This window comes from Erpetoichthys calabaricus, chromosome 3, assembly GCF_900747795.2.
Source record: "Erpetoichthys calabaricus chromosome 3, fErpCal1.3, whole genome shotgun sequence".
Lineage (NCBI taxonomy): Eukaryota > Metazoa > Chordata > Cladistia > Polypteriformes > Polypteridae > Erpetoichthys > Erpetoichthys calabaricus.
The window spans coordinates 106,016,381-106,033,825 of record NC_041396.2 but is presented as its reverse complement, the minus strand read 5'-3'; the positions used below and the strand labels follow the sequence as shown (position 1 = coordinate 106,033,825).

Genomic DNA, 17,445 nt, shown 5'->3' with positions numbered 1-17,445 from the left:
CGATTTAAGGCTCCGTCCTGCGTTGTTTCCTGCCCCAGTGCTACCAGCGTAGACTCCAGTTCTGACAGCGCTGTCACTGGACTAAGCGCTTTTACATGCCAACAAGTGGTTTGCGATGGACTAGACTAGTTACAAGCTTTCACTCTGAACCTGTTGTAGTAATCTCCTTTACTTGAAACAGCATGTTCGGAAAAACAATAAACATGTTATTGTTAGTGCATGGTGGTGATACGCGTGGATATTCTTGATAACAAAAGTGCCGGCCGATGAATATATATGTACGGATTCAGAGATCAGAGTGGTACTACAATCAGCGTCGCTTTGAAAGATTGTAATACTGTTATTAAATAGCGCAATTTGATCAACAGTGGAATTGATTTACAAAATTCTGGACATTTTGAAAGACTTTTTTGGAGTGGTGACAGTGTTATCTTTACAATTTTACATAATATCTACGCATTAGTTTATATTCTTCATAAAGCATTATTATTAAAACGTTTCCAAATTAATAAGAAATACGTTAGTAACCGCACCATTTGCTTTAAATTAATTATATTGCTTTATATATTTAAGTGTGCACAGGTGATTAGCAGTAAATAAGGTTATTACACTGATCTCATTAAATAAGACAATACATATTCAAAATAAATTCGTATGCTGGCATTTACAAGGAGTAGAGAGTAAAATACCACGTACAGATCGTCAAGTTTTTTTCTACAAACGTGTATTCATTGAGGTCTGTTGAAGTGCAGCCACTTCGGGGACTGGAATCAGAAATGCGAGTCATTCTAAACAATTTTAGGCTTGTTGATCCCTAACTTGAAAATAAAAAGTCTTAGTCATGTTATTGCTCACGATAATAATCATGCGGTTGAAACTTGTACCACAGACTGCCATTTTTATTAAATGCACATGCCTTGTAGTTAATGCCACTGCAGTTATTTTCTTCTCGGAAGGCGCATTTGGCACCGATTTACTAAGGTAATAAAGAAAAACTCGAAAGCGCCTTGTCATCTGACAAAAAGCGTTTAGCCTAAGTTGTCAGTACATTGGCTGGGCTGCCTGTACGGAGCGCCTTGCTCCGAGTCTCAAGCTGACTTCATTCTCCCCTCTTCCACAGACCAGACCGATCTCACCGCGACACCTGTCATTATCATAATTCCGACAGACTGGTGCCGCTTTTATAAGGCGATCGTGTGCCAACATTTCCTGTGTTCTACATCGGGAGTGAGCTGACCAATGAGGCACGTCCGTTGGAAAAGAGGGCGGGATTTAATTATGAGGTCACAATGGGACTGAACTGAGGGCGAAGCGAGCGGAGCTCTCAGCGTCGGATTTGCAGAGAAAGAAAGAGAGAGAGAGAGAGACGTGGGGGGGCGAGAGAAACTGTGAGCGATAAACATGAGAAGCAGACAGTTCAGATGCGTGACAGGAGAGCCTTTCTTTTACCAGGTTCAGTAAAGTAACTACAGACCCAAATTTCAGGATCTACTGATTTGATTTCCTTAAGGGGGGGAGAGTGCGCATTAACTGGCGGACAGCGGAGTCCCACAACACCAACCAGGAGGATTTCATATTTAAGGATTGCTTTTTTGGTGTGTTTGGTTTTGGTTTGGTTTTTGGGAAGATATCGGAATACCTGACTGAAAAAAAAACAAATATACCTGGAAACTTTTATTTGTGTCTGAGTGTATCTGTCTACGAGGTTACAGTACTGGAAGAAACTTTGACGTTTTGCAGAGTAAATCATGCTCTGCGTTTTCAGAGTGGGATAGCCCTATTTTTAATATATTTTTACTCTTCACTGACAGGAGACCCCAAAAGTTTCAAGGAGCTGATTGTCTTGCTGGATTTCCTGTTTTATTATTGATCTTATCATTGGTGGTATCTGCATATTGAATAATCACTGTGTTTGTTGTTGTTACTTTACTCGGATACAAATAGCCTCCTCAAAGATGTACCTTGGTGTGAAATGCGTGCTGATCACTCAACTTGTGATCCTGGTTGCAAAAAATAGCAGAGCCTTAGTATGTCTGCGCTGTGATGAATCGAAATGCGAGGAGCCCAAGAACTGCCCTGGCAGCGTAGTTCTGGGAATCTGCGGCTGCTGCTCTGTCTGTGCTAAACAGAAGAATGAGAGCTGCGGAGGAGTATACGGGCTGCACGGCACTTGCGACCGGGGTCTTCGCTGTGTCATCAGACCCCCTCTGAATGGCGATTCCATCACAGAATACGAAGTTGGGGTTTGTGAAGGTACGGCGTTACTGTGCTGCTAGATGAAGCATGTCGTTATGCATAAACAATGAAACGTGTGCAAATCAGATAAGATCAATGTACAGTATTATCATTAATTTACTTCACTGGCCAAGTTGCTAGCCACATTAATCACGTTACACAAAAAGCCAGAATATGTTTCTTGACACTCGGAAAACATACAGTAAGAGATTACACGCTATCGCGTGCTCCTTTTTGCTTTTCTTTCTGTTTCTTTGAAATGTGCAGGTGAGACGGCAACTGACGCAAACCTTGATGCGTCGTAGATGGCGTACCATTGAGGTGTGCTTGTAGGACGCCTTTTCATATTAGTTCAAACACACCGGCTTTTGTTGCTGTTTAGTTTGAGGTTTGCACCACTTTCACGTTATAGTACAGGGTGGTCGTTTTCGTGCCAAGCATTCACGCTGTGATGAGTCGAGTTTGTGCATGTCTACATTATGCTTTTTATACAGTGCATCACTATCTCGTATATTTTACTTTCAGTCCCAAGGACATCATCAGTGATGGTCTAAATCTAGCGATTTCCTCTAAATATAATGATCACTTTCTCATTGAGCTAATACATCAATAGGCAAGGTGTCCCTATCTGCCTGGACCATCTGTATAGCGAGGGTCTACTCTAAAGGATCCCTGATTGTTGCTTAGGAGTCAAAATAACAATGCACACACCATCCTTGGTACTATTACATCAAAAAGCTTATGTGACAAATGACATTTTCGGAACTCAAAATTAACTGAATATTTATGCTCTGTCATCACTAGAGACAGCAGCTCGCGCACGCGGCAAAGAAAATAAGTCATTCTACAACTGGAAAGTATTTGGGATCTAGTACCCGCTTTTCGTTTTGACCAGCCTCGACAGGATAATTTTCTTATGTTTAAGAGCTTCTGATAAGAATCTTGTTTTTTTTTTTTCTATTCCCGTCCCCTTTTTGGAGTGTTTTTCACGCTACTCAAGTTTAAAAACAGGCACACACACAAAGGTGAGACCTACTCAGTTCTCCGCATGCTGCGCACCAAACGTGTCTTTCAATTCATTCTGGTGCCCGACAGGCGGTGCCCCTGAGTTGTAATAATCAAATCAAAATGATGAGGCTCATTCGTGATTCCTATCTCGGGAACATCACAAAAGAACGTGTCACACTGAGTAAAGCTGATTTGTGTATTGGATTTTAAACGCACCTCTTTTCCGACTATCTATCTATCTATCTATCTATCTATCTATCTATCTATCTATCTATCTATCTATCTATCTATCTATCTATCTATCTATCTATCTATCTATCTATCTATCTATCTATCTATCTATCCTCATGTTCCCTTGAAATTCATTGCTATAAATGCTTCAGGGCCATAAGCAATTAGGCAGACATCACTTAGGCAGACTTCTGTTTTTATAATAAGGACAGCATACTAGTATACTGTCTACCTCTATTTTAATGTTAATGTTGTTGCTTTTTAAAATGACCCATAAATGAACTGGATGTGTAGATTTATGATTCAGATCAGAATACCCTATGAAGTTGTTAGAGGTGATTTTGTTTTTAGTAGGAGGGTTCTCCTGATTTTTTGTCAACATTAACCAATGCAAAGGAGCAAAAGAATGTGTGCTCAGTTTAATTCTTTCAAGAATGAATGTTAAAATACACTGCGAGTATGTTATTCGAAAGTTAATACTTTTGGTGTACATTCCTTGCCAACTTGTAACTTTGTATTTTTAGAGAAAAGCTTTTAAACTCTATTCTTTCTATTTTCTATGTAACATAATAACTAAAGCATCCATTCATTTGTAAACCTGCATAATCCACTTCTGAGTTGCTCAGACCTGGCTACATCAGGTGCAAGGCAAGAATTAACAATGGGTGGAGTGTCAGTCTTTTGCAGAGCATATGCGTACACACTCACACGCAGGTGCATATGAGATTATAAAGTAACGTAAAATGTGTATGTTTTGAAATGTGTTTGGATTCTTAATAATTAATTTATCTATTTTCTTACCTACTTTCCCACTGCACGGTCATGAAGTGACTGGCCCAGCAACAATGGGTACAGGACAGGAAATTGCTGTTGCACCAGTCCCTCTCAGAGTACACAGAGTTACACTGAGCCAATTTAGACTTGCTTGTTCTCCTAACATCCACATCTTTGGGCTGTAGTGATAAATCGCTGGGTACATGCACCTGCACCACTAGTTCAGTTTACAATTAGTAGTTATCCAAACACGCATCCAGAGAATAAACCACATAGACATGGGGAGAACATGGATTTTACACACAGGCCTTTTACAAGGCCACAATTCAAACCCAGGACTCTAGAGTTGTAGGGCAACATTACCACTGCATCACCCTCCTGGTTCCTAATAATTTTTATGTAATTTTTAATGCAATACAGTATCATAAATGCACACAAAGACAATCTTTTTGAAAGCCTGTATCATATTTGTGATATATACTAAAATTATAGTCCAGTATTTTGTATTTGGAGTTTCAAGGTCATTAACAGGATCTCAACACTGGGACAATTTTTCAGACCTTAATTCTTAATCATAGATTTCTATAATTTCCATTAATAGAAAAATATTCATGTAATGGAAAACTGATGTGATCAGCCAAAACATGCAGTGGCATCTCTAAATATGGGGCTAGTTACTGCAAAAGGAATTTAACTAACATTTTACTTTGAACATTTACTTGTATGAAGCAGAACAAAAATAGATGTATTTGTTTTGTTTTGGATGACTGTATGATTTAAAGTCAGTGGTACTTTATTGCATTGCTTTACTTATCTTTTTAGAAGGCTTCTGTTTTAAGAAGACAAGTTACATACTTCTCTTAGGAAAATTTAAAAGTGTGGTTTGTTTAATATTTAAAAAGTCCACCATATAAATTGACTTATATCTATTAAATTATTGATTTTCTTGAATTTGTTAATTTTATTATAATATTTACCTACAGTATTACTAAAGGAAGGAGACCTGGGTTCGCTTCCCGCATCCTCCCTGCGTGGAGTTTGCATGTTCTACCCGTGTCTGTGTGGGTTTCCTCGGGTGATCTGGTTTCCTCCTATAGTCCAAAGACATGCAGGTTAGGTGAACTGGCAATCCTAATTTGTCCCTAGTGTGTGCTTGGTGTGTGTGCCCTGCGGTGGGCTGGCACCCTGCCCGGGGTTTGTTTCCTGCCTTGCGCCCTGTGTTGGCTGGGATTGGCTCCAGCAGACCCCCGTGACCCTGTAGTTAGGATATAGCGGGTTGGATAATGGATGGATGGTATTACTGAAGGGTGATTTTACTCAAGACTTTCCTCCTGAAACTGAATTAGTAGTGGTTTTGAAAAGGGCTTACTTTGTCTTAAGGTCCTGTCACATTACACAACTTTTCTAGTGGTTTTCAATTATAGACTTCATTTATATATAATCTTTTCTAATTGGGGGTAGTTGCGATGCACTCCAGTGATTGTCAGTTGCATAGTGTGACATACCTAGCGACTCGGTCCAACTAGGCTGCAGCAACTCGCCCCTCAAGATGTGTGCATTAGAGCTGACAAAGAATGAGTGCTCAACAGGACGTACAATCCATAGATTGCAGTGGCAAGGAATAAGGATTGTGTTTGTATTGGGCTTCACAAACAGAAGAGAGGCTCATCTTTCTGCTGTCTCATGTTTTGTATACCACATCAGAATGGAAAAAAGGAAACAAAATAGGACCAAGATTGTGGCTGAACTTGCTGTACTTGTAAGACCTTCATGCAGCACAGACTCCTTCAGGCAGCCATGTTATTGGCTATCACATAGAGAGGCAAGCTTGCAATACTTTGGAAGTGTGTAACTGTGCTGGAAAGTCATTGCGCAGTCGGATAATTTGATATCTCCAGTAATTTCTAGTCATTTAAATCAACATACTGAAATGACTCGATCAGCAGCTGCAGACTTCAAGTCTGACATACCTGCTGACAAGAAGTCATGTATTGCGACATCGACTTTCACTAATCCAATTTATAATTTTAGCTACATCTATACTAGATAAGTGTGACCTTATGTACTGTGTAAGTTGATTATCCAAATAAAACTCCATTGGAATTAAATATTTTAGAATACATTCTAATATATACACTATTATAGTTAATGTTAAATTCTGCATTTGTTTTATGCTTTGTGTTTAACTGGACAGTTTTTTTTGATACATTTGGTTTGTCTATGTTAGTTTGCCCTGCAATTTTCCATAGTGATGAATTTGAAAAATACAAAGTTTTATGTTTGCAACTTTGTGGATTAATTGTTGTTTAGTATTTAATTTGCAGTCAAAAGATTTGTTGATTTGATTTGATATACTTTGTTAATCCCCAAGGAGATATAAAGTAGGTTCCAGTCAGGGATGCTGTCATTTTGAAAGTAGTAAGGGGGGGTCAATGAATTGTAGTGTAGACTCTCTGGGACCTCCATGACTGTTGTGAAAGCTTCAAAGTCTATAAACCTTTTATAGAGATTAGTTTAGTACATAACAGGTAGCCCCTCCTCTAAAATGTTATCTTAATGTATAGAGGCTTTTAAATCATGGATTGATAGTCCAACTAGTGGATGTTATTTTCACAACTATGTTTTTGATTAGAGGATGGTATGGTGATACTGTAGTTAGTGTGGCCGTCTCTCACCTTGGGTAAAATATTCAGCTCTTTTACTGTATTTTTTTTAGGCTTTGCACATTTTTATTGTTTGGGTGTTTTTCAGGTACTCTTTATGGTATCGGTCCAGTAAGTGGCAGTGTGGCTGTGTGCACCCAGCAATTGATTGGCATCCTGGTGACAAATAATTTTTACCCTGTGCAGTGCTACAGTAATGGCTGTGTCTTCTTACAGTCTGCTAATTAAAAATGGATTATAGGTCTTTGTGGTTAAAAATGGGAGATTTCAAGGCTACTTCTTTATGTTCTTTATTTTTTTAGGCAGGGTTTAACAGTGTTGAACTTGAAGGGCTGCACTAGCTGCATGTTTTTGTTCCCACCAATTTGTAGCCAATTTGTTCTGTTAATGGAAAGTATAGTTTAATTACATACTGTAGCTATCTTATCTGTTTTGCTTGCAATATGAGGAAATGAAAAAAACAACAACAACAAAAAAAACAACCAATTTTACTTGCTTATTGTAATTATGTTGTGCCATAATCTTTGCTGTTTTTTAAGTAAACAAAAAATGTTTGGATTTTGTTTAAGTAGTTCATGTTGGTTCATGAAACATTTGGTTATTTTTCAGAAAAGTCAAATACCCACGTTTAGGAATTTCAAACACGGCAAAACTATGGCAGCAACAAGCTACCCAATTAAAGATAATGTCATTTATAGCAAGAACTGCATGCCCTACACTTGGGGACTTCATTTTTTTCTATAGTCTAAAGATACAGTTTTAAGTTAAAAGAGAAATTAGATTTCCTGTTTGAAGGTAAACTCTTTCTTTGAGTTCATTGTTGCTATTGTCCTCCCTTTCTTCAAAAGGGATTTACAAGACAGGAGTCTCCTCTTAATATTTTAGATTAGAATTTATTGTATAAAACTTCTATAGTGTTCAGCTCAGTTGTTAATGCTGCAAAGTTATGGACTGAGAATCCTATTTTTGTACTCTGTGCTTGGTCACTGTCAAAGTGGTGTTTCCACATTATCTGCCTGGGTTTTACTTCATGTACTTTACTTTTCTTTCATACTCTTTTCATACCTTCTCATATTAAAACTACAAAGGCATTTTACATTTGTAGTTTATGTATTTTCTTGCATTTGAATTATGGACAGTTTTTGTGGCTTGTTCACAGTCTTGCACAGTGAATCGGCAACAATCTGAATTATATTCCAGTGTTTTAACCACTAGATAACATTGCCTACCTGTTGCTGCATTATAAATCCACTCTGCCTCTCTTTCCAGGTCTTCACACAAAAAATTGCTAACTTAGCATCTTCTTAAAATACATCTTTTTCTTACAACGCATGATTTTGGCCAACAAGGATGCACCATAGGTAACTGCCACGGGCAAACCAACATGGCTAGATCCCTTTGTCTTTGGGAGTTCAGCTCTCATTTCTTTACATGCACTCATTATTGAATCTTTTCTGAGCAGAAAGTGTAGTAACAAACACTACTGATGCCATTGCCATTGTTTTACAATTTTTCACTTTTTGGACTGTGCCACTTCACAGTTGTCACATCTGTGACAAAAAAGAGCCTATGAATTAAAGCGTTTTTTAATGTAAGCTGCATAACAAATCTGAAAACAACATAGTTGAAGTAAATAATGTGGTTTTAAAGTTACCAGGATACTTTTTCTTATTGATTGTAGAAAAAAAATCATGACTATTCTTTGACATGCAGCCTAATATTTGAAAACTCTTAAGTATTCTCCAAAATGAACCTTTGAATAGAGTCCCCAACATCATTGGCAAATACACAGTTGCCTGAGGCAGCAGATTTTCAGTTCATTCAGTTTCTTTATCAGTGTGTCATGACTGCCTTTAGCTGAATTTCTTATAATTAGACTACTTGCTTCTTCTTTCGTTCTGCCACGTACGAATATTCAAGAGCATATGCTTCACATGTGTGCCTTATGTATAAAACAACAATGAGCTCTTAAATTTTAAAATTCTTTTTTTTAATATTTTTAAAATACTCTTTTTTTGTGAATATGTTTGTATAGCCAACAGCTATTATCTGGTAATGTATACAGTAGTTTATATTGTTATTTGAACTCTTGTCATTGTCATCTGGCCAAAAAAAAAAAAAAAAATGCAATCTGCTCAAACTTTGCCAAATTTTTCAATATGTAAACACTATGCTGAATGCTTCATTCTGCACACCTTGAATATAAATTCTTCCATGCCTTTCTTAACCTACTTTCTCAAACATAGTGTCAAATAGCTGCTGGACCTGACCCAGCAACATCAGGGACAAAATAGGAACCATCCTTGGGTAGGCCATCACTTTATTATATTACACTCATGCAAAAATCCATTCTCAATTGTCCATCCATAGTTCCTTACGTGAATCCATTTATTTTATTTCAGGTTTGCGGGGAGCAGAGCGTTCCCTAATCAACATCAACCACAGAGTAGGAGTCAACTTTGATGGGATGCTAGTCCTTTCCTATTGTTCAGGCTAACATGCCCGTCTGTATGCTGTGAGAAAAGAATCCACACAAAATCTGCAAAAAGAACTATGGGCTTCAAACTGTGAGACAGCAGTGCTAAATTCTAACCTTCCATGCCACCCTATGAGCATTAATGGGACACCTTATTAAGCAATAGTATTGTTTAGTTAATGTCAGATATCGCTCAAGTATTGTCTGAAAGTGGCCTTTGATTAGGATACTGGTATAAATGAAATTGTACAGTTGTCTATATATATTTTCTTACAATTGGACCAACTGCTGTAATCTTATTGCAAGACTACAATATATGTTTTCTTTAACTCAACAAAAAAGTACTGTCTGAGTGTTTCCTCCACCAGGTTATTGAAATCACAACAAACTGTTAGAGTATACAGAGTACTACTGATAGTAGTCATTCAAAATATATAGGCTAATAAAAAATTCCAACATTAAACATGCCCATCTTCAATTGCTGATCAACCTTTCTGAAGAGACTTGAACATTCTCATCCTATCCATGATATAACTGTGAATTCACCTTTTTTTTGTTGATAGCTCTCATATGTCTTAAGGTGAAGGTTATCTGCAGGTAACTCAAGTAACAGTGAAAATGAAAACAAAAACAAATGGCATTAATGAGTATGTTTCCTGGCGCCTCTTTGCAGTGCATTGCATTGTGGTGCCTAAGGAAGTGGACCTTAAACCATAAAGTTGCTAGTTAATTTCCCACCTTTTGTGCACTATGTGACTCAGACAAGTCACTTGTCCCACGTACCCTTCATTTACACTGTAAAAAAACAAAAAGCGGTAATGTACCATGAACTTTTACATTCCCCTGGGTAAAGGTGTCATGGAAATATATAGTCATAATAACCCAGTTTTTAATTTTGGAAAATTGAATTCCTATCACAAGATTAGCACATTGGCACATGTGCTGCTTCAGAGATTAAAGCTAATACTTTCCACAAATCCAGAAAGAATTTCTTATAGGCTGACAACTTTTATCTGTTGTCATATTGTTTGCTTAATCATCTGTGCTTTTAACACCAACCTTCCTCTGTTTTGCAAATGAAATTACACCTTGGTTTCATCACTCAAGGTTTCCGTGCTCAGGTTGTTTAAAATCATTTTAACTTTTCCTTTCTCAAAATATCTTTAACATTCTCATGCCCTCATAATCCATTTCAAGTTTGCAGTGGGCCAGTGCCCATCTTGGCAGTGTTAGGCAGACAGCAGCAACCAACACAGAATTCTGAAACCTCAGATTCCCGTTGGGTCAGTTTAGAGTTACCAAACAACATAACATGCATGTTTTGGGGAAATGGGAGGAAAAGCAGAGTATCAAAAACAAACACAGACATGAGGGGAATATACTGTACAAATGGATCTCTTACAACAACCAAGGGGATTGTGTGGGATTTCAAACCCAGGATAATGGGTCCTTGAGACAGAAGTGTGACTTCAAATGTAATTCTGCCATGCACACTTATCCACGGGTCTTCTGGTTATACAGACCTTTAACAATTATAGACTGTATAATCTTCATAGTCATGCACTTTCTGATGCCACTCTGAAATAATGCCACTATCATTTTTTTATTGTACATGTATCAAAACATTTGTTTCAGTTTGGGAATTTGCTCATTAGTACCCCTGGCCAAACACTGCTCCCAAACTACAAATCAACAGGGTGCAAAGATGCAAAGAAGGCCATCACATCACAGAGACCAATAGGAGACTTCCCATCTCCCCCTGGATGGGACAGTTTAAAAGCTGTAAGCAACACTCTTCTGTATGTGCGACATCAGACAGAGCTCTGTTTCCCACCTCCATAATTTTCCACATGCACCACCAGAAAGGTTATAATATTAGATTTCTTTTTTAGAGGATATGTAGATTCTTTGATAAAAAAGACAATTAAACCACTGTTTGTGTGATGAAGACAAATTTGGTCAGATATGGTGAGAACATAACTTAGCATTTCTATTTAAACCAAATCATGGGGTCATGGGGCTATGTCAGCAACATCTTGTGCAGTGGTGCTTAACGTTTTTTTATTGAGCCCTATACCTCTAGTTGTCAAGAAGTTAAGTGGGCCACATAATAAGAAATCAAAATGTTTCCTTGAAGTGTACACTAAATCTTAACATTTGTGTATAAGACTAGATTTATATGTTTACCTGGTAATATCAATATTTGTTTAATAATTTTTTGGAATCAAATCTTTATAAAATAACACTATGAAGAAGAGCTCAGAACAAAGAGAAACTAGAACACCTGTTTGGAGTTAGTAAGACCATAACCAAACCCCCAGCACTGTTTGATTAAATTAATAACAATACTTGGTAAAATGTATTTAAAATGCTTTCCAAAAAAATTGTTAACTGCTTACAAATAACAAATGCCAAATGTATGTTAAAGAGCTATCTGATGCTGCCTGGAGGAGATTAATGCTTTGTAGACTGGAAACAGATGAATGACAACACAATGAATTCCGATTGCAGATTACTGTCCGTGAGCCCATTTTAAAAATGTGAATTAATTTAGTAAATACCTAATTAATAAACTCTGAATGAGTCAATTGACGGTTTTGCACTAGATATTCCAAAGTCGAAGTCTGGAAAAGGTTGGTCATAGGAACCTAATAGCACCTTTCAAACAGCTGAGCAACCACTGCATACTTTACAAAAAACTCGCAATTTCACGTAATTTCACGTTGTTTGTAATCATGACATTTGAAATTTTTGAGGCACTCTTGAAACATGATGTAATAAACGTGGAAGAAGATTATAAAGCTTTATATAAGGCAGTGTTAAATATCCTCTAAACATAAATCTGTGGAGGAATAACCAGTGCAAATTGTTAGTGACTGCAAGTCAGCAACATCTGGGAGCCTGTGTGGCCCAAATGTTTTAGTGATGTGGGCTGATTGGCTGAGAAGCCCTCATTTTGTTGAATGAAGAAAGCAACCCTGGATAAGATGCCAGTCCATCACAACCCTGCATTCATTCTTCTATGCACACTATACAGTTATGAATCAGTCAGTCTTATAATTATGACTTTGGAATGTGGAAATAACCAAGAGTAGCTGCAGAAAACCCATGCAGACGTGAAAAGTCAACTTTCTATACAGATAATGACCAGGCATTGGATATGAATATTAGACAGTGGATCCATCAGGAAGCAGAACTAGCCACTGCATGACTCTGCACTAAAATTGACCTGGCTCTATAAAAATCATTTCAATATTATCTTGTCCTCTAGGGATTGTGATATTGCTAAGTACGTGTATTACTTACTGGATGTGGAATAATAAAATGTTAGGTGAACAGGACCACAAGACTGATCTCATTGAAAGTTTAAATGACATAAAGAAGGAGAACTCTGCTTGGTAATAGTTTAGTCTGAATATTTTTTACTGTACAACTGTATCACCATCCAAATGATAATATTTGTTGCAATGTCATTTCCAGTCAATAATTTATGTTTACTTCAGATACCTTTTTCACTGATTGTACTTTTTAGACATGGCAGCAAATAAGCATTAGTTTGTTAATCCTCCTTAACATTTATATACAGTACATACATACATCCTCTAACCTGCCTAATCTAATTCATTGTGGCACGGTGTGCACATGGGACCAGAGCCTAATGTGGGGTGGCATCAGTGGGCACAAGGCTGGAAAACATCCCAGGACAGAGAACCAGTCCATCACAGGGCCCAGTCCTGAACATAAATACACCAGGCCAAATTATTATTACCAGTTAAGCTACCATCCATGTCTTTTTAGGAAAACCAAAGGACCGGTAAGGAAACCCATGGAAACACAAAGGGTATATGTGAATTCCATATACACAGTCAGCAGCATTGCATATACTGTACATTATACAGTATGTACAGTGTATGTATTTGTGCCTTTGTGCGTGTAAAAAGATAAAATTATAATGATTACCTCTATATATAGTTACAGTATGTATATGACTGTACACTACATTTAGGGGACTAGAACATGGATGTGTGTATACATGCATGCATATACAGTATATGTAAATGAAGTACATTATTTAACCATTATAACTTGTATTTATTGTAAGGTACAAAACGTTTGTGATTTTAATATGCCAGCCGGCACCACTTCTCTGTTAAGCATACTTAAATTTTAAAATAGGGGAAGAGGACAACTACCATAGACCTGTAAAATAATTTGTGAGCTACCAGGATAAACTGAAAGGAAAATGAATCAAATGAAGGTGGGTTAGACTAGACGTCAAGTTATATTTGTATGCAAACCTTGGTAGAAATGTTAAAATCTGTGCACGACACGTCGTAGCATGAGATTCTTCTTCAAGGATGACATACCTCACAAAAAACCCTGCTTCTCTGGTGCTTTAGAAGAATTCTTCTGCAGGATTAATGTCTTTGATTGATAGAGCACTTGCTGACACAGTGCAATCCTGAAGCATAAATAGACATGTGACAAGGACTAACTTTTTAATGCCCAGGGTTATGTTAGTTTGTCTAGGGGGTTGTTAAAGTCGTGGTTGGTGTCAGTGAGCATGAAGATTTAAAGAGCTCTATACTGAGAAAGGTATTTTAGGATTGGAGGCACACCCTTTTTATAAGAAAAATAGATGCATCCCATCAGTTTATAATCCAATCCACCTTTTTTACACTATAAGAGTGAAGGCTTACTGAGCGTAACCTTGCAGGAAATGGATCTAGACAAGACCCCAGTCCATCACATGGAAGTTACATTAACTGGACTGCAGTGGGATGAAAAGGAGTCTCTGAGGAAAACTCATACAGACATTGGGAATTCATTCAAACACAATGTACAGAAAGCACTTCAAAGGCAGTTGAACCAGGATTCATCTGTTGAACAGCAACAACTCTACCTACTTTACTGCACTAAATTATAGACAATAAAGCCCGAATAAGTTTCCCTAGGACTGACATGTAGAAAAGAATGAAATAGATATGTTTTTATGCTGATACCTGACTCACTATTGAAAATGAGCCACCAAGCATTTGAATCAATATTCATAAAACAGTAACTTGGTAGTAAAAACTCTGAGTCAGTTACCTGAGATTGAATGTTTCCTTAATGGCACTTGGTGGCAGATGTGTGTCATGATTGCTTTCGTTGAAAATATAAGATGATTTATTCCTCATCTGACAGACTTTTTAAACAAAAGTGTCATAACTGCATCTGTTTTCAATCCAGAAAGTCCAAAGGGGACTGAATATCATCCTCAGTTCCAACACTGGAACAGTCGTTATAGTGAGACGAACAGTTTCTTAGATTATAAATAACCGTATCATTTGAGTACAAGAGAGCTTTCTTTTTCTTATTAAAATTAAGTACATTTGTATATAGCTGTCAGAGCAACTAGAACAATCTGTACCTGTTTTTACCATCACTATCTTCTCTCTGAAATGTTGTAAGTGAAAGCAGGAAAGTGTCCTAAGAAAAAACAATTATTTCCATAATGTTCAAGTGTGACGTCTTACTTTACCAACACATTTAATTGTATCTGCTGTTGCTTGGTAACATCAGTCAAAGCCCATTCATTTGAAGTGTTTTAGTAAATTATAAATACCTTCTGATACTTGTAACTGAAGTCAAATTCTCATTGACTTTTCTTTTCCTTAGTTTTATATGACCACTTATTACTATTTCTTGTGTTAATAATGGTTTTGATATGCCCTCTTGTTTAACTGTTCAACCGATCATTTCACTAACTTTCCTGTGTCAATTTCCGTTTGTAACTTCTTGCTCTAATTTGGCTCCGCTGCCTAGGCATCACTGTTGTACTTCTTTGACATGGTCATTTAGGCATACTTTCATGTTGATCTGGAGCTGATCAGCACATTCCTTCATTTGTGATATGTTATCAAATGTTAATGCAAATTACATATGAAGCTAACTAAATACTGAAAGGCCCAACCTTGAAATAAGCTAACTAAATACTAAAAGGCTAACCCAAAGAAAGTCTTTAGCAATTCTTGTAGCAAACAGCTATAAAATACAGTACCAGGTGACTGCTATTTACAGGTATGTTTCGGACAAAATGAAGTGGTCATATCTGCTCTGAGGAAGTGATGAAGCAGCATGATGGAGTCTATTGCTTCTAGCTTTCCTCACAGAGGATGTAGAGCATCTACTGCTTCTATGACTAGAGGTCATTGCAACATACACTTTTTTGAATGTGACAAACCATGGTGTGTATTACTCTGAACAGGGATCAAAGGGATGAGTGGTCACAATTATGTGGCCCTCGAAAGCATCACTCCTCATGGAGAGCTGCACACTCTTTTATGGGTACTGGGTATGTAAAACAGAAGTATAAACTGTGCTTTTGAGAATCAGTCTTTGAACATAATATTGTAAGTTGCTGATGCTGTGCTGATTATTTTAACTTCAAGTACTGTATGTGTGTCATGCATACAGTATACGATACTAACAACTTTAAAGAACAAATCTATAATACAACCAAGCTTTGAAGGATTCCTCTGAATTACTGATATACAGAAGTCATGGTGTACAAAGGCTAAAAGATAGATAGATTGATAGATAAGGTAGTATATAATAGATAGATACTGTATATATACTTTATTTGTCCCCAAAGAGGAATTAACACTTTCCAGAAGCTGAAGAACAAAATATAAATGTTATAATAGACAAATGACCACCCTATTCCCTTTCCCTACCTCCTAAATACACAGAAGGACTTTTGGGCTTGATAATAGAAAGCTGTTGCTGTCAACAATGTTTGATGAACAGACATTCTCATTTACAGTAATGTATTTCATAAGTAAAATTGAAGTTATCTATTGGCCTGCCCTGAGATATTTTCCTGTGAAACAAAGAAAATGTATATGCACCATGTATTTGTTGTCCTTAAAGACAAAAATGCAAATGCCATCCATTGTAATAAACAGCTATACAAGTAAAATTAGAATTTCTTTGAATATCTTGAATTTTACACAATCAGCTAAGCGTTACCCTGCTTCACTGTCTTGTCTAAGTAACATTGACACACACAGAATGAAATAGTGCCAGAATGAAGTTATTTAACATTATGCATAACAATAAACAGCAACATCACAACATTAATGTTCATTCCATTCAAACTGTAATAGCTTATTGAGCCAAAATCCACATGCATTAAATTCAAAGACTTTGTTTTGATCATTAGGCAGGAATGAATCCAAAAAAGGAACCTGCATTTACCTTTTCATATTTTTTTAAGACTCAAGTAAACTTCTTATGATTGTTTGGCAGAAGTTGATTGCAAGGGAATATTTTCTGCAGGCACAGATGAAAGTCTGTTAGCAGCCAAGTGATCACCTTGACAAATAAGTGGAGCATAAGGTCACATCAGGATGATGGGGATGGGTGCAGAGCATTCTTTACTTCATAAAGTGATGGCCAAGACTGAAATGCTTGACCTTCAGTAAGTATTGGTGGCAGCTGCCAAACCACAACAGTGCCACTTGAATGAATGCCAGTTATCATCCCATTTTGGCACCCAGACAGTGATTAGCAACTAGCAAATAATTAAATTGCCTGAGACTTGTATTTTTCCTCTCTTTGCTTTCCTATAAAATTCATGTCATGTGACTGACTAGAGGTAATATTTGTAAATCCTGTCCAGGATAAGAAGTAATGAAGAATGTGTATTAGGTAAACTGGCAATAGCCAAGTGACTTGGCATGATTGAGAATGGTGTACTCTGTGTGTTATAGTGAGTTGTATTGCGTACTGCTTCTACTTGAAGCTAAATGCGTTGGATCACCACAAAGCTTTAAAGGAAAAAAAAACACAATTGGAAATTGGTTTGATTGCTTTATTCTATAGCATACTTAGTTTGCTTACTATGAATTTACTAAATATACAGTATGTGGATAATGTATGTACATTGTGACAATGCAGTGTGTATCAAAATTTCTTTTCAATACTTTCTTATGGAAAGGTGTGGATATCAGTTAGGCTTTCTGTTTATCTGGCGCTTGTCTAAATTATGTTAGTCCCAGTGTTTAACCAAGG

General features: G+C 37.1%; 1 protein-coding gene across 1 annotated transcript in view; it reads left to right on the top strand.

Moving 5' to 3' along the window:
• The first annotated feature begins 1,328 nt into the window (after nucleotides 1-1,328).
• crim1 (cysteine rich transmembrane BMP regulator 1 (chordin-like)) overlaps nucleotides 1,329-17,445 on the top strand; it is a 907,432-nt gene continuing 891,315 nt past the window's right edge. Inside the window, exon 1 of the mRNA XM_051925587.1 lies at nucleotides 1,329-2,253. Within this exon, the coding sequence (XP_051781547.1) occupies nucleotides 1,956-2,253 (298 nt within the window). The 5' untranslated portion in view covers nucleotides 1,329-1,955. The remainder of the gene's footprint in view (nucleotides 2,254-17,445) is intronic.